This window comes from Pongo abelii, chromosome 17, assembly GCF_028885655.2.
Source record: "Pongo abelii isolate AG06213 chromosome 17, NHGRI_mPonAbe1-v2.0_pri, whole genome shotgun sequence".
Taxonomy (NCBI): Eukaryota; Metazoa; Chordata; class Mammalia; order Primates; family Hominidae; genus Pongo; species Pongo abelii.
The window spans coordinates 27,951,495-27,976,747 of record NC_072002.2 but is presented as its reverse complement, the minus strand read 5'-3'; the positions used below and the strand labels follow the sequence as shown (position 1 = coordinate 27,976,747).

At 41.4% G+C, this 25,253-nt stretch overlaps 1 protein-coding gene across 4 annotated transcripts in view; it reads right to left on the bottom strand.

Moving 5' to 3' along the window:
* Positions 1-25,253, bottom strand: part of LAMA1 (laminin subunit alpha 1) — a 187,567-nt gene that overhangs the window by 136,854 nt on the left and 25,460 nt on the right. For all 4 annotated transcript variants that reach the window (XR_010137560.1, XM_054537666.2, XM_024236118.3 and 1 more), the window contains exons 2-3: positions 8,940-9,110; positions 8,628-8,740 (exon numbers count right to left, since the gene is read on the bottom strand). Coding sequence is in view for 3 of the 4 variants with exons in the window: in XM_054537666.2 (XP_054393641.2) it covers positions 8,628-8,740; positions 8,940-9,110 (284 nt within the window). In the remaining variant the exon portion in view is untranslated. The remainder of the gene's footprint in view (positions 1-8,627; positions 8,741-8,939; positions 9,111-25,253) is intronic.

The following is a 25,253-nucleotide window of genomic DNA, read 5'->3' as shown; positions in this document are numbered from 1 at the left end:
GTTAGGTAGCACCCAATTCTATCAGCCACTGCAAAAGCATGAAGGAAGTGTCAATACCCTGCTGGATTCATAGGGGAGAGGACCCTACTGAGCAGGCAAACAGAACAAAAGGGAAAGGGCTAGAATCTGAACACTCCCAACATCAGGAGGGAATTGCAAGAGCTCTTGCCAGTCTCCCCATAAAGTCAGAACAAAGGAAAACAATAATTGGAGACCAAAGACAAGGAGACAGCGTGGCATGGTGTAGAGGGAACCAGAGGTCGTGGTTTCCAGGCCTAGCTTGAGCACCTGCAGCCGTAGACTCTGGGCAAGCCTGTGACCTGCTTACTCTGTGCCGCGATTTTTGTACCTGCAAAGAGGCGATCACTCGCATTCCAGAACTGCTGGGAAAAGCAGATGAAATAATACGGATGAGGAAAAAAATGCTATAACCCACATCTATAAATTCCTATATATGTACCTGTTAATAACATTCCTCTTTCAAAAGATGCTCAAAACAAAATTAACCATAAATTTGTCATATAAACCTCAAACATGATTGATATTCACTGTATTACTTCATTGGTATACATATGAAATGAACCTTTTTTCACTGAAAGCTCAAGTTATTACCCGCAACAGAAAAAGCACCAAAATGTCAGGCCTGAGGATTCTTAGGCAAATGATGGGTAAGCCATATAGAAACTATTAATGCAGCTTTAACAATTATTAATCATGAGTTTCAGTTACACTGGGAAATGTTCATGCTATACAATTACATAAAACATTAGAACACAAATTTATATATCACATAATCTGTCTCAGCTGGAGGGTCAGAGTGGTGCAATGATGCAGAGCCCAGGCTCTTAAGCTTCAGTGAGTCCTACCCTTGAGCAAGCCTCTTAAACTCTCTAAGTCTCAGTTTCGTCATCTGTCAAAAGGGGATAATAACAGGAGCCAACTCACAGGCGATTATGAGAATTCAGTGACATAATCCTGATCAAGTGCATAGCACAATGTCTGGCACAGTAAGTATGTAATACATGATAGTATTGTCATAGCATTATTAAACGCATAGAATTGTAGGCAAATGACAAAGTAAATATCCCAAGGTATCAATTAGCGATTGTTACAGAGCGAAGAGATGATGTGTTTCTGCCTGTTTACACTTATCTTATCTTCCATTTTTCTATGATGATTCCATCTTAATTTCCTAATCAGAAAAAAGAGAATAATTATTGACTTACGAATGTCTCAAAATCTGCATAACTGCACTCCTTAATCCTGTTAGCTAACTGTAATTCGATTCTATTAAGGCCTTGTTTAACATTTCCCTTGGTGATATCTGAAGACCTTTGGGAACCTAAAGTAATTTGTGTATTAGAAATATGACAGAGGGAAAGAAAACTCATGTTTATTAAATGTGAGGAGTTTGTTAGGTACTCTACATCCTTCACGCTATCACATTTCACTTTGTATATATCACCCTACCACACGTCATGCATCTCCACCACATCACGCCACCAAAACCCAATAGTTAATACATAAATGGAACTGCTTCTGCATTTCCTCCATCCCTGTCCTGAAGGTCCCAGGACCAAGCTGGTGCCCTGATGCAGTCTCTCAGCTGAGAACCAAGAACACCTAGCCTGTAATGTATTAGACAGCAGTCCATGATTTCTCCAGGAGAATTCTAAAATTTGCATTTTCATTCCAAAGTTATTCTAAAAAACTTAATATGAGCATATTTAGGATGTGGCTGACCACCATAATAACAAAATCCTGCCCCAGGATGTCGAGGGCTGCTCTGTCTCTGTGTTTCTGTTGGTATACTGGTGCAAGTGACCACCTACTGAGAAGAAGTGTTTGTGCTGGTTGCTAAGCACCTGCCAGCCCAGCTTTGGATGCTGAGGCTGAGGCGCTGCAAACCGATGCTCCCTGACGGCGACACTAGTGGGAGGCTGGAGGGCTGGAGGAAGGCAGGACTTCTCCCCTGTCTACTTCCGGGTCCTATCGGCCTTGCCCAGCAGCAGCCCTCTGCCTTGGCTGTAGCAGCTAATTCCAGCCTCCAGCTTTCCAGGACCCCCAGAAGAGCATTCTGAAAGATAGGAGACTCTCTTTCCAGGCTCTAGGTGCTATAACCACACTCTCCTGCGTTGCTGCCTCCTCCACCATTACTATCCCCAAGTTACCTTCCTGCTCCCTCTCCCAGCTCTCCCACACTGTCAAACCAATTCCTCACACTAAATGTGTGCCTTTAAATGACTGGTGTGGCTTCCATATTCCTGACTGACCCTGGCTGACATAATACACCAAATATTTCACAGTGTATTAACTTTTTTAAGTTGTAGAAAAATATACATAACATAAAAACCACGACTTTAGCCATGTTTAAGTGTAGAATTCAGTGGCATTAAGTATATTCACACTATTGTGCAATCATCACTACCATCCACTCCAGAACTTCCGAACCTAAACTCTGCACCCATTAAACAACAACTCCCCATTCTCTCTCCTCCACTCCGCTCCACTTTCTGTCTCTATGAACTGACTACTCCAGGTACTTCATCCAAATTGATTCATATAATATTTCTTCTTTTGTGTGTGGCTTATTTCACTTAGGGTAATGTTTCCAGGGTACATACATGCTGTGGTATGTGTCAAAATTTCATTCCTTTTTAAGGCTAAGATTCTACTGTATGCACATACCATGTTTTGACTATCCATTCACCTGTTGATGGTTGATGGACATATGGGTTGGTTCCACCTCCTGGCTACTGTGAATAATGCTGCTCTGAACACTGGCATCTGTTTGAGTCCCTACTTTTAATTCTTTACGGCATTCCCTAGTAGTGGAATTGCTGTAATTCTATGTTTATTTCTGAGGAACAACCATACTGGTTGTGTGTGTGTGTGTGTGTGTGTGTGTTTGAGAAGGAGTCTTGCTCTGTCGCCAGGCTGGAGTGCAGTGGCGTGATCTCAGCTCACTGCAACCTCCACCTCCCGGGTTCAAGCTATTCCCCTGCCTCAGCCTCCCAAGTAGCTGGGATTATAGGCATTGGCCACCACGCCCGGCTAATGTTTTGTATTTTAGTAGAGACGGGGTTTCACCATGTTGGCCAAGATGATCTCGATCTCCTGACCTCGTGATCCAACCTCCTTGGCCTCCCAAAGTGCTGGGATTACAGACATGAGCCACAGCGCCCGGCCAGAACAACCACACTGTTTTTCGTAACACTGTGCCATTTTACATTTCCACCCACAGTGCACAGGGTTCCAATTTCTTCACATCCTCACCAACACTTATTATTTTCCAACTCTTTCAATATAGCAATCCTAATGGGTGTGAAGGGGTATCTTATTGTGGTTTGATTTTCATTTCCCTATTGAATAAGGACGACAAACATCTTTTCATCTCAACAGTTTATTAACTTTTAAAATAGTGGTTCTCAAACAGGAAATCTTTGTGTTCTTCTACTGAGAAATGCTATCGTAGGGAATAAATTTTCCTATAATTCGTGGAACCTATAGGATTTTGGACAATTATAAATGCAAGATTCATGAAATGTGCATGCTCTTTCAGAATAATTTCTTTTAAATTTCAAGTTGTCAAAAAAGATCACTGTTCAGTGGTAGTACTGATACATGAGATCCTAAACCACTTGGTGAGCAGCATTTTATTAATGGAGACCACAACATGTATGTTAATTTTGTATTTGTTAAAGTTGATGATTATTATGCTTTACTTTTCTTAAAAATACCACACACATGAAATTCCTATGAATTTTTTAAAAGTAAGATACTGCTAGATATCTGACAGTGTATCTTCCAAAATACTGTGAATCAATGAAAGAAGTGAATAGTAGACATTATTTTTAAAAAGCAAAGAAGTAAATCTCATTATTCGTCTTGTAATAAGTTACTAAAATAAACACTCAGTAGTTAAACCTTATGGCAAACCATACAACATTTATGGACTTCTGATAAGACTACTTTTTAATCTTTTCTTTAGTTTGTCTTGCAGATAACCAAACCTAATACATAGAGGCTAAAAATGCTGTAATTCCGACAGCTGTCATCAATTAGAGAATCAGGAACAGGATCAATGTTAGCATTTGCCAACACAGAATGCAGCTAATTTGGTCATAAAACCTCAAGAGCTGATATTTACCAAGTTACACAAACACATTTATAATATTAAGTTTTACAACTCTTGATAAGACTAAGGTCTATCTGTAATTTTACTTTAGAAATCTATACTTTAGATTTTACATTTTTATAGTACTGAAACAAAGCAGTCAAAAGCTTTGTTCCTTGTCCTTTTCTATTCAGGCTGTGAACAAGAAAAGTCGGGGTAGGGGGGAGTTAAAAAAAATTTTTAAAAAAGCACAAGGCCAGGCACGGTGGCTCACACCTGTGATCCCAGCACTTTGGGAGGCCAAGGCGGGCGGATCAACTGAGGTTGGGAGTTCGAGGCCAGCCTGACCAACATGGAGAAACCCTGTCTCTACTAAAAATACAAAATTAGCCGGGCACGGTGGTGCATGCCTGTAATCCCAGCTACTCAGAAGTCTGAGGCAGGAAAATCGCTTGAACCCCGGGAGGCAGAGGTTGCAGTGAGCCGAGATCGCGCCATCGCCCTCCAGTTTGGGCAACAAGAGTGAAACTCCGTCTCAAAAAAAAAAAGAAGGAAAGAAAGAAAGCACTAGGCTGGGCACGGTGGCTTACGCCTGTAATTCCAGCACTTTGGGAGGCCGAGGCAGGCAGAGGTCAGGAGTTCAAGGCCAGCCTGGGCAACATGATGAAACCACGTCTCTACTAAAAATACAAAAATAGCTGGGTACAGTGGCGTGCGCCTGTAGTCCCAGCTACTTGGGAGGCTGGGGTGGGAGAATCACTTGAACCTGGAAGGCAGAGGTTGCAGTGGGCCGAGATCACACCAATGCACTCCAGCCTGGGCAACAGAGTGAGGCTCCATTTCAAAAAAAAAAAAAAAGTACTGATCCATAATGCAATTATTGACTCAGTGCCTGAACTGTGCCAATGTCTGGGTGTGCAGAAGTGAATAAGACATCTCTCTACAAATACTAACCAGAAAATGAAAGGGAAGAGAAAGAAAAGTAGGAGAAGACAGCTGTGGACCCATCCCTCATGGAGTATATAGTCTAGAAAACAACTGGTAGTTGGCTAATGGCTAACGAAACATGCAGATTTTGGCAAAGTAAAAAAAAGTCATCAGAAGGTGTAGCCACGCTGTAGATCTGAATGTCAGTGAGATCTAAGAAACAACGGGGATATGGGAGAGAAAAAAGGAAGTAACTTTACAAGGAAGAAACTTGACTTTTAACACCCAGACATAATTCAAATTTAGCATCACTACTAGTGGGACAACCAGCCCTGGGTGCCTCCTGATGTGAGGCGAGAGGATGGCTGGTGATGTGGTCTTGTGAAAAATACTTAACTGGAATCTAATCAGGTCTCTAGAGCTGCATTTGGTGTATAGGAAATAGAGAGCACAGAAGAATATGTTAAATAAAACCATGAAGAAACCATCTGACAAATCCAGAATGTGGCATATTCCACAGGACAACTGGTCTAGTCTATTCATATATTCAATAGCATTTTTTTTAAGTGAAGGACAATTCAAATGAGAAGAGATTTAAGAAGCATAGCAATCCAATGCAACAAGTGGTCCTTACTGGATCCTGGTTAAAAAAAAAAAAAAAAAAAAAAGCGGTAAAAGATACTAGTGGATAAATTGGGAAAATTGAATGTGGATGGGAAAAGAGTTATTAAGAAATTACTGTTAATTTTGCCCAAGGAGTCTGAAATGGCATGGTATCTAATCAGAATAAATGTCTTTATTTTTTGAAGACACAAACTGAAGGATTGGTAAAATGTTGTGATGACTGCAATTCACTGAAACGAACATGGTCCAGTGTTTTAAAATCCCCAAGTCTCAAGGGTGGGTATATGTGTATTCACTGTAATATGCTTTCTACATATTCAAAAGTGTTTGTAATAAAAAGGCTCAATAAATACATAAATCTGAGAAAGGCTTGATCAGATATAAGCATAATATGCTTTGTTTAAAAAAAAACAAAGCACAGCAGAATTTTTATACTGTGTAAATGGTAAAGAAATTTCTGAATACTAATTATTTTAAGTGATCTTATTTTAAAAGCCTACCCTAAAACGCTAAAAATTACCTAAGGCAGTCTATAACTATATGTCTATGGGTTTTTTGTTTGTTTGTTTGTTTGTTTTTTTTTGAGATGGAGTCTCGCTCTGTCGCCCAGGCTGGAGTGCAGTGGCAGGATCTCGGCTCACTGCAAGCTCCGCCTCCTGGGTTCACGCCATTCTCCTGCCTCAGCCTCCCAAGTAGCTGGGACTACAGGCACCCGCCACCACGCCCGGCTAATTTTTTTGTATTTCTTTTAGTAGAGACGGGATTTCACCATTAGCCAGGATGGTCTCGATCTCCTGACCTCGGACTCCCAAAGTGCTGGGATTACAGGCGTGAGCCACCGCGGCTGGCCATCTATGTTTATTTTTAAAAAATGCCTTAAACATCTAAAATGGAGACTGCCTTCTGGAATTCCTCAGACTAACTTAGTCCATCCCTTCAGGATGAAGTCAAGCATGACAAATTTCAAGACAAAGGATAGACTTACAGAGGTCTGAAATCTATATGTAAAATGTCCAGGTCTTAATTTGGCCAAACTCATATAATACCATATTCTTAATAATGAACACAGTTTTACTTTTTCCTTTAGAAAAAGGAAAATATGTTAGAAAGGTAATGGGAAAAACCAAAATGTTCCAGAGAACCATTCTTACCACTGAGATACACACAAAGGCCAGGGTAAAAAAAGAAGCTCTTGGCTGGGCATGGTGCTCATGTCTCTAATCCCAGCACTTTGGGAAGCCAAGGCCGGTGGATCACCTGAGATCAGGAGTTCGAGACCACACGCCTGTAATCCCAGCTACTCAGGAGGCTGAGGCAGGAAAATCGCTTGAACTCGGGAGGCGGAGGTTGCAGTGAGCCAAGATCGAGCCACTGCACTGCACTCCAGCCTGGGTAATAAGAGTAAAACTCCGTCTCAAAAAAAAAAAAAAAAAAAAAGAAGCTCTTTTCTCTTTAAGGGGATTTGAAAATATTAAGGAGTATCACATTAATTCATGTCTTACACCTGAAAGCTATTAAAAGTGTTATTTTACTTTCATAATACTGTGAACCTGAACTTGGAAAATGTCTCCTGAGCTGCACATCTTGCTACCTTATTTGCTGTAATTATTACAGAACACAAGTTCCTTGTACATCAATATATGAAGTATCACCTTGTCTTCTTAAAATCTTGCACATTTGGCCAGGCCTGGTGGCTCACGCCTGTAATCCCAGCACTTTGGGAGGCCGAGGTGGGCGGATCACGAGGTCAAGAGATGAGACCATCCTGGCCAACATGGTGAAACCCCGTCTACTAAAAACACAAAAAAATTAACCGGGCATGGCGACAGGAGCCTGTAGTCCCAGCTAATCGGGAGGCTGAGGAGGGAGAATCGCTTGAACCCGGGAGGCGGAAGTTGCAGTGTGCCGAGATCGCGCCACTGCACTCCAGCCTGGCGACAGAGTGAGACTTCGTCTCAAAAAATAAAAAATAAAAATAAAAAATAAAAAAAAAATCCTGCACATTTTAAAACTATCACTTAGTCAAAGAATTCTGATTGTCATTGAATCTCTATAATTCCTATTTAAATCCTACAATGCACATTACAATTACTTGTCTCTTTTAACCGATCTCATATTTTACATGAAATGTATGAGTTCTAACACAAGAGAAACTGAATGGAAATAAATAAGAATTAATGCGATGGCTTTTCTGAAAATTTTCGGTTTTCTCAAAACCGAACCAGGACAACAGCTCCAAAACACCTGCCATCTCTCTTTTTCATTCCTTCCACTCAGACTCCTTTTCTTTTCCTTTCCCAGGAACATCAGGGCAACTGGGGCTCATCTCATATTTCTCTCCATCCTCCTATGTGGCCCTTGAAGCAAGGTAAGAAGATGGAGGTGTGGCTGGAGCCAATCATACCTCCCCTTTCCCCACTCATGCTGAAGGCGCTGCTTAAGTTAGTATTGGGCAACTCCAGCTTACCTGGCCCAGACAAACTGCATCTGGCAGGGGAGACACAGTCAAGAGGTTTAACACTGTCTTGTTTTTTTTTTTCTTCTAGCCTTATATAATCCTTATACAATAACTTACGTAATGACATTAGCAAGACAGTAAGCTAAAAGTTAGGAAATACATGTGTTTTCCCCCTCTCCCTCCCCATGCATCTGTCAGCAGCCAGCAAACAGCCTGACATGATATCCTGGATGGATGAGTGTGCCCTGTTGACACAGCTTCAAAGAACATCAACCATATGGAAGCAATTTCACCCATCTCCCCAAAGACACCTGGGAATGATGAAAGTGACAAGAAATGGCCCCAGGGACTCCTTCTGTATACCACTTGCCTTCACCTGGTGGAAATAGTGAGACTAGAATGTAAATGTGTTCAGAAAGAAGCCAGACTTTCCCAAAAGTCATCAGAAGACCACAGTTCAGCAGCCCATAGACACTCTTCAATGGTTCTGGCCTCACCTACCTGTCTTAAGTCCAGAGTGATTGTGACCCAGTGATACTCTCTCCCATTCTGAATGCTGGGACTTTGCCACCAGTTATTGGTGCCATCTATGGCATGTGATATTGGATGGCGCTCTGTTAAAAGAAAATAAAAAACATGAATTCCTCTCGGCTGTTGCTTTAAATTTCTCAAGTTCTAAACCGTAATGCTAGTGGAAACAAAGAGCAGTGAAGGTGAACACAATGTTTATGGCTTCCTAACAGAAGTCTCAGTCCTCATTTCACAAAGTGTACATTCCCATGGGAATTTCAGAAATAAAGGCGCGACACTTGCCTCTGGGGTTTGCGCTGTTGCCATCACAGATCCGGCACTGTGGGTTTCGGACGGGCCGACCTGGCACATGCTCCACAAGTTTGCAGAACATCTCGGGCCCCTTCTCGCCACAGGTGGCATTGGTGCTGATGTGAGCATTGCTGGCAAGATTGAGAATGGCAGGAAACAGGCCTGAAAGTGAAAATTTACCAAATCAGCTGAGCCACTTGAAACCCAAAGAATGAGCTTACCCCATCCCACTTGGTAGGTGAATCAAAAGGAGATTGAAAGTCTATGTGCTGAATGAAGGAATCCTTACACAAACACAGGATACACAGCATGGTTTCATCTATATGAAATTCTGGGAGAAGCAAAATTTATCTACGGAGAAAAGTCAAAACATTGTTGCAGGGGGTGGGGATTGACTGTGAAAGGACAGAGGAACTTTCTAGGATAATATGTTCATATCTCCATAAAGCTTTGGGTTTCACAGGCAGATGCAATTGTGAAAAATCATAGAATGAGTACACCTAAGATTTGGGTAGATCTGTGTATCTTAGTACGTGCACATTCTACCTCAAAAAAAGAAAAAAGAATCATAAACAAATACCAATGTACATGCGGAAATATTTAGGAGTAAAGTCTACTTATGTCTCCAATTCACTTTGAAATGCATCACAAAGTAAGCTGGCTTCCAATGATATGCCATCTCAGACTAGTCAGAATGTCTATTATTAAAAAGTCCAAAAACAACAGATACTGGAGAAGCTGTGGAGAAAAGGAATGCTTATATACTGTTGGTGGGAGTGTAAATCAGTTCAGCCGCTGTGGAGATCATGCCACTGCACTCCAGCCTGGACAATAGAGCGAGGCTGAGTCTCAAAAAAAAAACAAGGCGAGAGTATGGGTATTCACTGTACAATTCTTTCCACTTTTCTGATTGAAAATGTTTACAATAAAATGTTGTGAAACAGGCTTTAAGGGAAGTTTCAAATGATCCAATGCATATATTTATCAATGCAATTCAAACGCCTTTCACTTGAAAGAAGGGCATTTATTCTGTCCTCACTTTGGTCCAGTTGCCTCTGGTAGTATTTACAAGGTCTTTTCTATAATTATCTAGGATTTTTTTTTGTCTCTCTCTTCTCTTTCTTTGCTCCTGTTTTCTTTGCTGAATAAAATTTTAGAACACAAAGATCTAGTTTTCAAAATGCTTTTCAAGTCATTATTGATCTTTGCCTTTGTACAGTTCCTTTGTCTCAGCTGATTTTATCTTTAAGCGGCCAAGATCAGTACCAGGTCCAAACTATTCAGGAAACAATTTCTGGGTGACTGTGAGAAAAGTACCTCCATTTGGTTCTTTGGAGATTTAACTTTATCTTGGTAAAAGGGGATAGCAGCAGTGAAGATTCTGTAAAGATCTAGAAACGATGGTGTACGCGATGCTGAAGACACATTCTCCAGGCATGGACACTGAGCTGAGAGCATACTACGAGGGTCTCAGCTTAGTGGCATTTCTCTAACATACTACAACTTGATCTTAAAAGATCACAGAATATAATCTTTTCTTTGTAAAAACCATATAGAAATACCATTACTGAAATGTTTATTTTTCAGTGAAATTTAAAATAGCACAGTGTAATTTTAGTAACACAGAAGGAATTCATGGCTTCCATTGTTATTTTTTAGGCACTGCCTAATACGTTCAATGATCTTTTCCATTATAAATATTTTAAATTTTAAATTATCAAACAAAAATGGTTATTTTTCTAACACCTGCTACACTAAAAACCTTACCATGCATCTATTAAAAAAACACATTAGGTAGTCTTTCAAAAACTTTTTACATTAGTAAATTATTCGTAATTACTTCTATTTTGATAGAATTACTTCTATTTTGATAGAATTACTATTAGCAATTCTATCAAATAGAAGGACCCCATTCTGTCAATAAGTCCTTACCCTCTCAAGATAAAATAGCTATTTAATATTTGTACTCTAAAGCATTATTCTTAATTTTGAAACATAACATGAACTTACATCATATATTATGTTTAATATATTTATTTTCATTTTCAACTCAAAGATGCTTATTTTTATCATATCCCTGTAAAGGGACTTCTTTTTTTTTAATATAAAATAAGAAAAAAAAAATGCTTTATGAGGAACCAGATGAGTCATTATGTTTAATCATGCAGCTCCCCAATTTATTATTTTCATCAATCAGTAGTTAGTTATATTTTATGTAATAATGTAGCTCCTACAGTAACACATACATTCTTATGTGTGGTACTTACCTGTAGCAGGGGCTGACGTTTATTCTATTTGGTACTAAGACAAATAATAATTTCCTCCATCCTTTATGACCATAATATTCTAGTATTCTGATTCAAATTTCTCTTATCAGCTAATCATTTTAAATAAAATATGCTTTTAAACTACAGCGTTTTGTCCAAACAGCTAAAATGACATTTTTTTGGTTCTGTATTACACACATGCATTTAGATTTACAGTACAATCAACTCTATCCATTCCCTTCACAAAGACTAGTCAAGCAAGAAAAAGAAACCAAGGTTACAAGAACTGACTTCACAATGCATTTCTCTATTAACAACAAATACTTCACCAGTTAACGAACGTTCCCACTTTCTCCTTATTCACCCCTACCAGTTGCAGGACATCAAAAGAACTCCCCACTACCTCCCAATCTGAGTAACTGCAGGGTCTTGTGTTATTGAGGAGGGGAGGGGGCCAGGGAGTCATGGGGGCACCACACGCTATGTATGCCGGAGTCTTTGCCCTGAGCCACTGAGAAAAAGCAGCTTGAACCTCATGAACATAAATTTAACTGTTTTTGGAGAATAATATCTCAGTTATAGTAATCAGCATCAGGTAGTTCTTTGCACTAGACAGGTTTCTTATCTGGCTGTTCTAAACATATTATTTATATATATATATATATATATATTTTTTTTTTTTTTTTTTTGAGACAGAGTCTTGCTTTGTTGCCCAGGCTGGAGTGCAGTGGCACGATCTTGGCTCACTGCAACTTCCGCCTCCTGGGTTCAAGCGATTCTCCTGCCTCGGCCTCCTGAGTAGCTGGGATTACACGTGCGCACCAACACACCCAGCTAATTTTTGTATTTTTAGTAGAGACGGGGTTTCACCATGTTGGTCAGGCTGGTCTTGAACGCCTGACCTCAAGTGATCCACCCACCTCGGCCTCCCAAAGTGCTGGGATTACAGGCGTGAGCCACTGCGCTTGGCCCTAAATATACTTTTAATAAAAAGGAAGATTGCTTTTTTATTGAAAGTATATTTAGAAGAAATATACTTCATTAGCATGTCTATGCAAGTAAAACCTTCAAATAATTAATTTCATAAAAATATTTGGGTTGTCTTTCACTGAAACTAAATCTTCCTTCTCAGATAAGCTAATATTTGGAAGAAAATCTTCACGAAAAATGATGTCTTACATATTATATTTACTCCCTTTTCACAGTTATAATCACTATCCTTTTGTTGCAAAGAACCACATCTGTTCGAAGACGAAAGAGGATGAAAGAAGGTTGGGGCCGGGTGCAATGGCTCACGCCTGTAATCCCAGCACTTTGGGAGGCCGAGGCAGGCGGATCACTTGAGGTCAGGAATTCGAGACCAGCCTGGCCATCATGGTGAAACTCCATCTCTACTAAAAATACAAAAAAGTTAGTGGGGCATGGTGGCGCACACCTGTAATCCCAGCTACTCGGGTGGCTGAGACAGGAGAATCATTTAAAAGTTGAGAAGCAGAGGTTGCAGTTAGCCGAGATCATGCCACTGCACTCCAGCCTGGGCAACACAGCGAGACTCTGTCTCAAAAAATAAAAAGCGGGGGTTGGGGGATGGGATTAGAAATGTGTACTAGAGCAAGCATGTTTTAAACAGAATTTTTTTTTTTTTTTTTTTTTAGATGGGGTTTCGCTCTTTTTGCCCAGGCTGGTAAACAGAATTTTTTTTTAAAGTCCCTAAGGTTGCTGACTCATTGCAGACTACAGAAATAGTTCAATAAAGGGGAACTACATGACAATTGAGCAGGAGGTGAGATAGGAAATCAGAGAGTGAGAAGGAGCATTAGGACCAGGACAGTACCAAGAAGCTATGTTTGGTTTTACACATAAAAATCAAGGGTAGAACGAGGACTATAGCTATGTGGCGTAACACAGTTTTCCCAGTACTTCATCAAGGATTTAATAAATTAGTCTGCATGTTTTTTGTTGAGAAATGTTATTCACTTCAGTTACTGTTACTGTGATACTAATTTTTACTTTTTTTCTTCCACTCAGGACACACAATGGAATCATTCCTCTACTGTGGATTTAACCAGCAGCTAAAAAATTTATAAAGCCAAACTCCATCGAGCATGAAATAAATTCCTTCTCATTCACTAGTAGTTATTGTTTTTAAACCCTTTCTGTACACTTGGCCTTTTGAAGTGCATTTCAGGATTGTATTAACCTACTGGAAGATTCCCTTATAAACATTAGGTGAAAAACGGCCACCAAGGTGGCAGACGACAATGCTACTACCATAATTACCACAGCTGAAACACTTCCAGATAGTTTAATAATTCATCTTTAGAGGTTTTTGGGTTTCTTCCCAGCAGGATATATCTTCTCTGTCTTAAAACCAAAGCATCTAAAATGTTGGCTAGGCCTGAGACTTGTTACAACAACTTCTTCACCAATATTTTTCCAATGATTCAGAAGCCAAGCATTCAAAGTCTTAATTCATTTGTGTGTAAGAGAAGTGTGAGTTTTTTTTTCCATTTTGGAAAAAAAAAGTTTCTGAGTTCTAGAAAATGTTGTATTTGCTTGATCCATACTCAAAATCAAGGTGATGTTCTGAAAAGAAAATGATTTGCAATTCTTAGCTACAGGATCTGAGGCAATATTTCCACATCATTTTTTTCCAGAATGAAACAAGAGAATATGACTATTTTATAGGGTTGAATAATCAGGGTGGCTTCTGGTGTTGGGAGTTTTTATTTTGAAAAACAAAGCTACTTATTCAATCCATGGAGAAATTTGGAAAAGTACGAATTTAAGTTTCTAAATTTCTCAATCTAAATTGACAAAACAAATCCATTTTGTTTTCCATTTATATTACTCTTTTTTCTTCTTTTCTTTTTTTTTTTTTTTTTTTTTGAGACAGAGTCTCACTCTGTCGCCCAGGCTGGAGTGCAGTGGCGCGATCTCCGCTCACTGCAAGCTCCACCTCCCGGGTTCACACCATTCTCCTGCCTCAGCCTCTGGAGTAGCTGAGACTATAGGCACTCGCCACCAAGCCCAGCTAATTTTTCGTATTTTTAGTAGAGACAGGGTTTCACCATGTTACCCAGGATGGTCTCGATCTCCTGACCTCCTGATCCGCTCGCCTCAGCCTCCCAAAGTGCTGGGATTACAGGCATGAGCCACTGCGCCCAGCCTATTTTACCCTTAATCTTACCCATTTGCCCAAGTGAATATCTATAATTTGATCAGAGAAGTCTGGTATTAGAAAGAAGCTACCCTGTTAATCAGCATTTTCTTTGAAACCTGGTAGTCACCTGACTAAGCAATAAAAACAGCACCTCTAACAACTACAAATAGCATGATTTAGTGAAAAATCCTGGAACTATTTAATAGTATTCCAGGATAATAATATCAAGGTATTCTAATAACATAGTATTCCAGGTTAATAAGATTAAGGTATTCTAATGACATGAATTTTAGGAGGGTGGCTGGATTCCTATTCAGTAACATATCTATGATTTACACATATGCGTCAGAAAAAGCAGCTGAGAATGAATGTTTGATTAAGGTCAATAAACTTTTAACAAGCACCTCTTAGGTGTGCAGCACTGTGCCAGGCACCTCCCAGGGCACTATGATGAAGGACCAAGCTTTTCCTGACCCCAGAGTTCTCACAACCAAGAAGGAAAGAGAAGCTTCTTCTCACCAATGTGGATAAACATAACATTAAAACTGCAGCAATATTTGAAAACAGATTTCAGGAGATATGCTAGAGCAAAAGAAATGATCAGGCATCATCTAGGCAGAAACAGAAGGGCATGCATTCAGACAGGAACAGATATAACGTCTTTCACTGACTCCTCTCCATGCTCTTTAGATCCATTTCAATTTCCTTCCCTCTGTACCTTTCATAGATCCATTCACGCCCTATTCATCCTTCCAGCCAAGTCCAGATCTTTCCTGAACCCCGGGCGAATGTCTTCGGTTCTACCTCAGCTCAGCATGCCCCACTGCGCTTATCATTCATACAGAGATCATGAATTTACTGACCTGTCTCTCCCCAGTTCTTCTCCCCCACTATCCTTTTCCAAAAAATAAAAACAAAAACGGCCCTAGGACAGCATCTGGCTCGCATGAATGCCAATAATGCCTGAGTGGAAGAATGAGTAAGCGAAGGAAGGAGATCCCTCTGCCTCTCTCCCTCAGGGACCACGCAGGCGCACGGGACCCAGCACCTAAAATCTAGACTCAGCCTGCTGCCGACTCTGTGTCTTTGGGCAAGTCAAATTCTCAGCCTCGATTTCCTCAGCTATTAAATGAGTATCTCTATGAGTCCTTTTTTCCTGAGATGCTGTGACTCTTAATTTTACCTTAGTAAACTACCAGCTAAATTTGCCCACCACGATCTCTCTCTCTATTTAGAAAATGAAGTGAGAAAAACTTTTCTCCATTCATTGTGTGCAAAGGTGGAGAGAAATAATTTGGTAATTCTTTGATCTTCTTGGACAAAAGAAGCAAATAGAAATAGAGAGAAGAATTATTATTCTCTGCTTCTTTGTGCGTCAGACTGAAGTTGACCCTTTCATCTAAAAAAAGAAAGGTCTATAAAATGTCCTGTAATGACTTCAGAAAGATGACAAAAATGTCATAATGAGTGGGAGTTTTGCTAGCAGTAACAAGTCCTGGTTGAGGTATTGCAGGTAAAATTAAAGGTCATCAAGTCTTTAAATCTATCCCTTCATAGGTTAACCTTCCAATTCTTAAGAATCAGATTTTATCACTACCTTCCAGAATAGGAATGGATGAATAAGGGGTGGAGCACTGGCAGGAAAGTTGCTCCTGCACAACTTCCACCATAAGATGAGTTGGAAGAGAAACAGATGATGCTCCATGCCATCTTGGCTCAGGAAGCCAGAGGATCCTGGAGGATGGCTTTGCTTCCAGCCGATGCCCATGGCAACAGCTCTTCCTTCCCCTGGCCCACTCCCCAGGATGTGAGTAAACCTACATCATGCGGAATTATTTTAAGACAGTAAATTCTATATAAATATAGCATATTGAGTGTCTAACCTGTGTGTCCAGGTTAATTCTAATTATGTATTTTATAACAACTCTGTTGGAATCCAAACTCCGAAATCGCTAGTGCCTAGGAAAGACGGCATTGATAAAGAGGAAGAACACAGGCTTCAAGTCAGGCAGCCCCCAGTGTGAATTCCAGGTCTACTGGCTGCCATCAGTGTGGCCTTGGCCGAGGGCTTCACCTCCCAGTCTCTCTGTATGAACGATGAGAAGCACGGCACCCAGCCATTTTTGTGAGCAATCAATGAGATCATGTAGGTAAAGGGTTTCATACAATGTATTAAGATCTCAACAAACAGCTGCTCTTATTATTTTCATATTATCAGGGGGTATCACTAAGTTTCCTCAAATATAATTAGACTTTCATGATCATAGCTCATATATTTGAATCTCTGTTTCTCTTAAGTTTTAGAAGAAGAAGTGGGTTGGCCTTTAGGGGCCACTGGGTATGAAAAGCACGTACCTTGAAATAGGAGAAACACTCTTAGCCCAGAAAAATGTGCATGGTGGGAGGCCTAAAGGAAAGGCTGACCTCAGCTCAGCTCAGGGGCTCGTCAAGGCATGGCCTCATAGCACGATTTGCCCATTCCCCCTTCCCTTCCTCCCTTCCTCTCCTCCTTCCTCCCTGCCTTTTTCTCATTTTATCTTATTGATCTTGCTGCCGTTGGCTTTGCAACACTGAGTACTTGTGCCCCTGTAAGTTAACTGCATATTTGTAAATCACAATCTTTTAATTGTCACGTAAGCCGACAAGGGAAGGCATCTCAGGAGGTAACACTGAACGGGTTATGTAAAAAATGAGAAGGAACTAGCCATGCACGGGTAGCACTGAATTTTAACATACTTGGCTTTCTTTCTAACTTTTTTTGTTTTAAAAAATTATTTATTATTATTATTATTTTATTTTTTGGAGATAGGTTTTTATTCTGTTGCTCAGGCTGGAGTGCAGTGGTGCAATCACAGTTCACTGCCACCTCGAACTCCCATGCTCAAGCTATCCTCCCACCTCAGCCTCCCGAGTACCTGGGGCTAGGGTGCACGCCACCATGCCTGGCTGATTTTATTTATTTATTTTTCTGGTAGAGAGAGTCTCTCAATGTTGACCAGGCTGCTCGGACTCCTGGCCCCAAAAAATCCTTCCATCTCAGCCTCCCAAACTGCTGAGATTACAGGTGTGAGCCACAGTGCCTGCTGTCTAATATATTCTTTATGCATTTAAAAATATGTCAAGAGGCTGGACACGGAGGCTCAGGTCTGTAATCCCAGCTTCAGGGGAGGCTGAGGCAAGAGGATCGCTTGAGCCTAGGAGCTCGAGGTTGCAGAGCTGTGATTTCGCCACTGCACTCCAGCCTGGGAGACAGTGAGACTTTGTCTCTAAAAGAAACAGCAACAAAAACCATGCTGAGAATAGGTCCACAGGCTCTGCCAAAGGGATTAATTGGGACCATAAAGGTAAAGAATCCTGCTGGGGGCCAGGGTGGTGGCTCACTCCTGTAATCTCAGCACTTTCGGAGGCCAAGGCAGGCGAATCACTTGAGGTCAGGAATTCGAGACCACCATCAGGAGATGATGGTGAACCTCATCTCTACTAAAAATACAAAAAATTAGTCAGGCATGGTGGAGCGCCTGTAGTCCCAGCTACTCAGGAGGTTGAGGCAGGAGAATCACTTGAACCCGGGAGGCGGACATTGCAGTGAGCCGAGATCGCGCCACTGCACTCCAGCCTGGGCAAAAAACAAAACAAAACAAAACAAAATAAACCCTGGTAGGGAAGGTGCAAGGAGTTCAGAGCAGAGGAAGAATTCCACTTGATGGTGAGGTGACTGCTAGTTTCCTTGCCCTACCTTCTCTTCCAGGATCCCATGCATCTCAGGAACAAGGCAGCCAGGAGGCCCATGACCTTTCACCCACATGGATTGTGAAGGTGAGTGGGAGGGGCTCAAGCCAGGCCAAGAGCTCAGGAGAAGGCCCAGTGACCTGGGGTGGGCCTGGCAGCAGCTGCCTCCAGCCCCGGTCCTCAATGCACCCCCTGTTGCCTGAGCGAGGTTTTATTTCTCCTGGGGAATAAAATCACCCTCTTCGAACATAATTATTATTTGATTTCTTGCATTTGATGCTCCAGCATGTTTTCAGGGACATGTTCTCTGTGAATGCTGAGGGCTGTGAACACATAGGAAAGGTGTGAGGGGTGGAGATGGGGGAAGGATTAAACTGAAATGATTTGGAGCAATGCATCCCCAACAGGTTCAGGGGGCTGTTTACAAGCTGTGGCAAAATTCATCTTCGCTCAAACCTTTTATTTCCCCAGAAAACAATACAAATATAGCCATGTGTCATAAAGTAGGTGTGTTTGAAAATTAAGTATACATGGACATGCGTTCCCAGTACTACATAGTTCCAAGAGGCCTCGGCTCCACTTCTGAGCCATCAGCAAGTAGCAATGGCACCCTACAATAAGTGCTTCCTTATTCCCGATCCTCTCCCCTGGGAAACCTGCCACCAAACATATTCCTGTAACAGGAGTCCCCTGCTTAAACAAATTCTGTTTCCAGTTATTTGTTATGTTAAAAATTATTTTAAACTACTACTAAATGAACTCATTTTGTGTCTCAAAGACCAGTATTCTCAGTATGTTTAAATACTAAAAAATCAAAGCTAAGGCTTAAATATGTGAAATACATCAAAGTCTTGCCTGCTTAATGTAAAACGGGACTCTCATTTCCAAAGAGAACTATTTAAAATAACCAGTAGTTATTTTATGACTCTAATAAAGAGATCTCTAACACCTGGGAGTATTTTTTTTAAGGAAGGTGACTTGAGTTACTCTAAGCAGGGAGCTCTTTCAGCTTGATGCAGAAACACTAAGGGGAGAATAGCCCCCCTTCTTCAAAAGCAAATTCTTGGTTTTTGGACTAAACCAAAGTAATCATTGATGGCTGTTAGTAAAAGAAAAGCTTTAAGATATTCTAGCGATTCCACCAGGCAAGCACCAAAGCCCTTTCCAGCACAGGACAAGAAAATATGTGGGTGGTGAGAAAGAAAGACAGGGAGAGACACTGAAAGAAAGAAAAAGAACAGAGAGAGAGAAAAAGAGAGAGAAGGAAGGGAGGGAGAGAGGGAGGGAGGGAGGGAATAAAGACCCCATACAAACAGTGAGAGAAAAGTCAAATCCAAACTCCTGGGAGTCTGGCATTTAACACAGTTGATTTCTTTTCCCCCCTCATGTGGGAAGATGAAGAGAAGTTTAATCAGAAAACAAGAGGGGGTGGTAAGCAGAAGGATTTAGCAGGGTTTTGTTAAGAGTTCCATTTCCCTAGCAATGTGCTCAAGGTGTCCTTGAAAAAGACAGAGGTTTTGATTATAAGAGAAACACTGGTATGAACAAGTTAGGCACAAATATTTTCTGCAGAAAAACAGTGCGTTATCAGTATCCGCCTACTCCTTTCACAATGGTTCATTTAAATGCTCATATTCAATGACACTGTGATTTTTCATTTAGTATACAAGTTTAGTTGCAGAGAAAAGAACTTTAATTCATTCATCACGAAGCAGTTTTTTGTTTCCAAGGACAACAATTTAAATGTTCTACCTGATTAAAATTATTATTGCACTTAGGCAAAACACAATAGCACCACAATATGCAATGTATTTAAAATTTCATATCATTCCCATTGTCCTGAGAAGTCATTGTACCTCTCTCCTAAATCCTTACAGGTGAAAAATTAAAAAGCAAATGGAGCCTTTAAGTTGAATAATGACAACACTGATGGATTAAAATGCAGCTATATTAAATTTTGCTTATATCATTTATGACACTTGCAATATTTATATCCCTTATTTAAATACTTAAAACACCAGTTTTCTAACCAGCCCAAACACTTCCAAAGGCCATGAACTTTTCTACAAAACCCTGAAGGTCTTAGTTATTTCTTCCCCTTTCTTCTGCCACTTCTGCACTTGATTCTACAGATTTTACTTGCTTATGCTTTAAAACTTTAGCATCCTTGTTTCACTATCCCGGGGCATGTGCTGAGGACCATTTCATGAGTTTGTGACCTGCACAATCACTTTTGGTTTAGTGCTATGCTGAAACTGTCTTGAAATGTTTAATAATTTAAAGAAAGAGTCCCACATTTTCACTTTGCACTGGCTCCTCAATTTACATGACTGGTCCTGCATGTGCCTAGTGGTAGCTGCAATAAATTGTCCTTAAAAATGTCCAGTGACCAGTACCTCTGATCAAATCATTTGGCACTTGAGATGTCAAATGCATCACCATCTCTAACAGAACACCAGCACGAAGACCCCAAGGTGGCTGGATCCACAGGATTAGAGCTACTTTTATTCCAGTACATATCTAGAGGGTCATCTTACAGACAAAGAAATCATTTGAGTTACGTTTTACCTTATGCACCAATGGTAGACAAATATATTTAACAACAAAACACTCTGATCACAGGTGCACAGAGTTAAATTATTTTGGTGTCATTCTCACTGGGATTGATAACACTATATTTTCTCAGTTCTAGTACCATTTTTCCCCTGAAATGAAGCCACCTCTTTATAAACACATATACTTTGAACCTGGTAGTTTTTCTCTTTTTCAAAAGGCTATTCCTAGATTAAGGCTGTAAATAACAAGAATTGTCTTCATTGTCTCCAATTCTTTGCCTCACATTCTCTCTTCACTCAATTCCAACTGAGAAGCTGTTCCTTTTAATCACTAAGAATGCCGGCCGGGCACGGTGGCTCATGCCAGCACTTTGGGAGGCCGAGGCAGGTGGATCACGAGGTCAGGAGATCAAGACCATCCTGGCTAACATGGTGAAACCCCATTTCTACTAAAAATACAAAAAATTAGCCGGGCGTGGTGGCACGCACCTGTAGCCCCCGCTACTCAGAAGGCTGAGGAAGGAGAATCACTTGAAACCAGGAGGTGGAGGCTGCAGTGAGCTGGGATCGGGCGACTGCACTCCAGCCTGGCAACAGAGCGAGACTCTGTCTCGGAAAAAAAAAACAAAGAATGCCCTTTGCAAGGTCTCCATAGCTTCCATCTTGGCGAACCCAACAAGCAGTTTACTTTCAGTGCACTTGAACTTGCAGCAGCTTTTGTCAAAAATGATCTTTCTCTCTTTCTTAAACCCTGTTTCTTTTGGTCTCCACGCTACATATATCATGCTACATACATACATCATACATCATACTACAGACTCATGGTTTCCCTCAAGCGACTTCTCAGTCTCTTCTGCTGGCCATCCCAAAGGTCTCCATGCGAACTGATTTCCTGTGGTGGCAGCACATGCTCATTCCCCGCACAGGCGCAATCACATGGGGAAAACCTGGGAAGGAGTATATTTTCCCAAAAAGCAGTATTTAAAAATGACGCAAGCAACATAAGGTATACTGAATTGAGGAGCAGAGACCTGGGTTTTCCATCCTGTGTACGCAACACTTCCTTGTTCAATATTTTAAATCCTGACTTAGATAATGGTATTAAAAAGGCGTCAAATGGCGGGGCACGGTGGCTCACGCCTGTAATCCCAGCACTTTGGGAGGCCGAGGCGGGCGGATCACGAGGTCAGGAGATCAAGACCATCCTGGCTAACACGGTGAAACCCCGTCTCTACTAAAAATACAAAAAACTAGCCGGGCATGGTGGCGGGCACCTGTGGTCCCAGCTACTTCGGAGGCTGAGGCAGGAGAATGGCGTGAACCCGGGAGGTGGAGCTTGCAGTGATCCGAGATCACACCACTGCACTACAGCCTGGGTGACAGAGCGAGACTTGGTAAAAAAAAAAAAAGGCATCAAATGTGTGAAAAGTACATGGAATTAGGGGAATCTCAAGAGTGGCCAAAATAAAACCAGAGTAAGTTTAGTAGGGATCAATGCAGCACCTTCCACTTTTCCGCCAAAATCCACTTGAAAGCACAGCAAGTCCTGGCAAAGGTGGAAAAGATGTTACGGTTCTCTGTAAGAGGTGTGCACAATGTGAGAACAGCGCTAGGAAAAATGCTAACATGATCTAAGGTTGATTAATAATACCATAACATTAAGGTACATGGAAGATGACCCTTTAGCATTCACATATTTGATAACTAAGATTTAATTATGCACAAGGTAGAGAGATAAGAATTACTGCAGGGTTTCTCAACTTTTTTTTTTTTTTGAGACAATCTCTCTCTGTTGCCCAGGCTGGAGTGCAGTGTCACGATATCGGCTCACCGCATCCTCCGCCTCCCGGGTTCAAGGGATCCTCCCGCCTCAGCCTCCGGGAGTAGCTGGGACTACAGGTGTGTGCCACCATACCCGGCTAATTTTTTGTATTTTTAATAGAGACAGGGTTTTGCCACATTGCCCAAGCTGGTCTCAATCTCCTAAGCTCAGGCAGTCTGCTCACCTCAGTCTCCAAAAGTGCCAGGATTATAGGAATGAGCCACTACGCCCAGCCAAGGGCTTCTCAACTTTCACATGTACAAATCGCCTGGGGATCTGGTTCCAGTGCAGATTCTGATTCAGTAGGTCCGGAGTGGGGCTGAGATGCTTCAAGTTAACAAGTTCCCAGGGGATGCTGCACTGAGTTCTAGAAATTATCGAGACCATCCTGGCTAACACAGTGAAACCCCATCTCTACTAAAAATACAAAAAATTAGCCACGCGTGGTAGCAAGCACCTGTAGTCCCAGCTACTCGGGAGGCTGAGGCAGGAGAATGGCCTGAACCCAGGAGGCGGAGGTTGCAGTGAGCCGAGATCGCGCCACTGCACTCCAGCTTGGGTGACAGAGCGAGACTCCGTCTCAAAAAAAAAAAAAAAAAAGATATTAGACGATCTCCTGGACCTTTTTTCCAGCTCAAACACCCTGAGTTTAACCAATTCAGTCAAACTTGGCACAAGATCATCAGACTGCTTCATAAGATCTCACTCCTTCCAGCAGCTTTCTGTCACTATTTAACCAGAACTCCAGATTCCTCACTCTTCATTCAAGTCTTGGAGACCTTTGGCAACTATTTTTAAAGGCAATATGGTACTTCAGTTAAAACAAAGGCTTTTGGCTTACTGTTAAGAGGAAAAACTTCAAGGGTTCCAAAATTAAGGACACAACATATGGACAAGTTCAACTCAGTAACAACCAGGGAAATCTATTAAGTCAAACCAGTGCAGTTCAGGCCCCATCCACACAGGCAGTGCCCAGAACCATAAATTTCTCAGTTTTATTCAAAAAGAATAAAATATTTAGGAAAAAATTTTAACAAAATAAATTCAACACCAATACACTGAAAATCTATAAACATTTTTCGAAAAATTAAAGAAGTTCTAAATGAATAAAAAGATAATTCTTATTTGTAGATAGGAAGATTCAACATTGTGAGATAGCAGTTCTCCCCGAATTGATCTATAGATTCCATCTGATTCCAGCAATATCCCTTGGCTGCTTTTTTTTTTTTTTTTTTTTTTTTTTGTAGAAATTGACAAGCTGTTCCCTGGTTGCCTCAGGACCTTTCAGTCTCTCTCTCTCTCTCTCTCTCTGCTCTCATTAAAAAATTAAAAATTTGTTTCCTTTGATTTCCTAAGTTCTTCCCTATATTTGTATTATGATAATATAGTGAGGGAAAATTTACTTTATGTCCACACTTTGGTAATGAAGGAATCAAAACCCAGGCTGGACCACGTTAATAGATTACTCTCTTAAATCACATCTATGCGAGTCTTGTTTAATGTATTTTCTTTTAAAACAAACTGGTAATACTCAAATGGTCTATCCTCACTACACCCCCCACTATGACGTACACACAGAACACTGATTTTTCTCCCTTTCAGTTCTGGGTTGCACTTTCTACCCCTTCTCCTCCTGGAGCCGTCCCCTTCCTGTCTCCAGCCCCCAGGCTCCAGCTCTGAAGAAGGCTGGCAAGTGTAAGGGCCTCATTGGTTTCCAGGAGAGTGCCTGCTCTCTTTCAGCTTCTGGGGCTATGGGCCCAAGCAGCCGAAAGAGCCCTTCTTTGAATTTGGCATCTGTTTCCTCTTGGGGACTGCAATTCCCACGGAATTCTCCTTTACTTGAGTGTGCTGACAATTACTCAAACTGGAGATATTAACTGAGGTTTGACTAAAGGTGAAAATCCAGTTAAATAGCTTGAAAATACTTCAGTAGGCCAGGTGCGGTGGCTCACGCCTGTAATCCCGGCACTTTGGGAGGCTGAGGCTGGCAGATCATGAGGTCAGGAATTGGAGACCAGCCTGGCAAACATAGTGAAACCCCGTCTCTACTAAAGATACAAAAAATTAGCCAGGCATGGTGGCAGGCGCCTGTAATCCCAGCTACTCAGAAGGCTGAGGCAGGGGAATCGCTTCAACCTGGGAGGCGGAGGTTGCAGTGAACCGAGATCGCGCCATTGCACTCCAGCCCAGGCAACAGCACAAGACTCCATCTCAAAAAAAAGAAAATACTTCAGTATAGACTGTGGTATGGTATATGTGTGTGTGAGAGACACAGGTTAAGCAGCTAGTATTAAAACAGGTGATGTGTCTTCCTGGGTAGTTAGCTGGTGGTTCTCCAATCGGGAATACTGCCCACATTCCAGGGGCACCCTGCTCGTTCTGTCTCCATGACACCAGCACTTTGTTAATTACCGGGGAGAATATAGCAATGGGATACTAGTAAAATCAGTGGATTGTTAATGGCATGATGACTAATAGAAACAGATTTCCACTGGTGAAATTCATGGTGGTCAAGGTCTCCATATCAATTACATTTTAGAGCTGGGCATTGCGGCTCACACCTATAATCCCAGCATTTTGGGAGGTCGGGGCAGGAAGACTGCTTGAGCCCAGGAGTACAACACCAGCCTGGGTAACAATTTTTTTTAATTAGCTGGACATGGTAGTGCATGTCTGTAGTCCCAGCTACTCAGGAAGCTGAAGTGGGAAGATTGCTGGAGCCCAGGAGGTCAAGGCTGCAATCAGCCGTGATCACACCATTGCACTCCA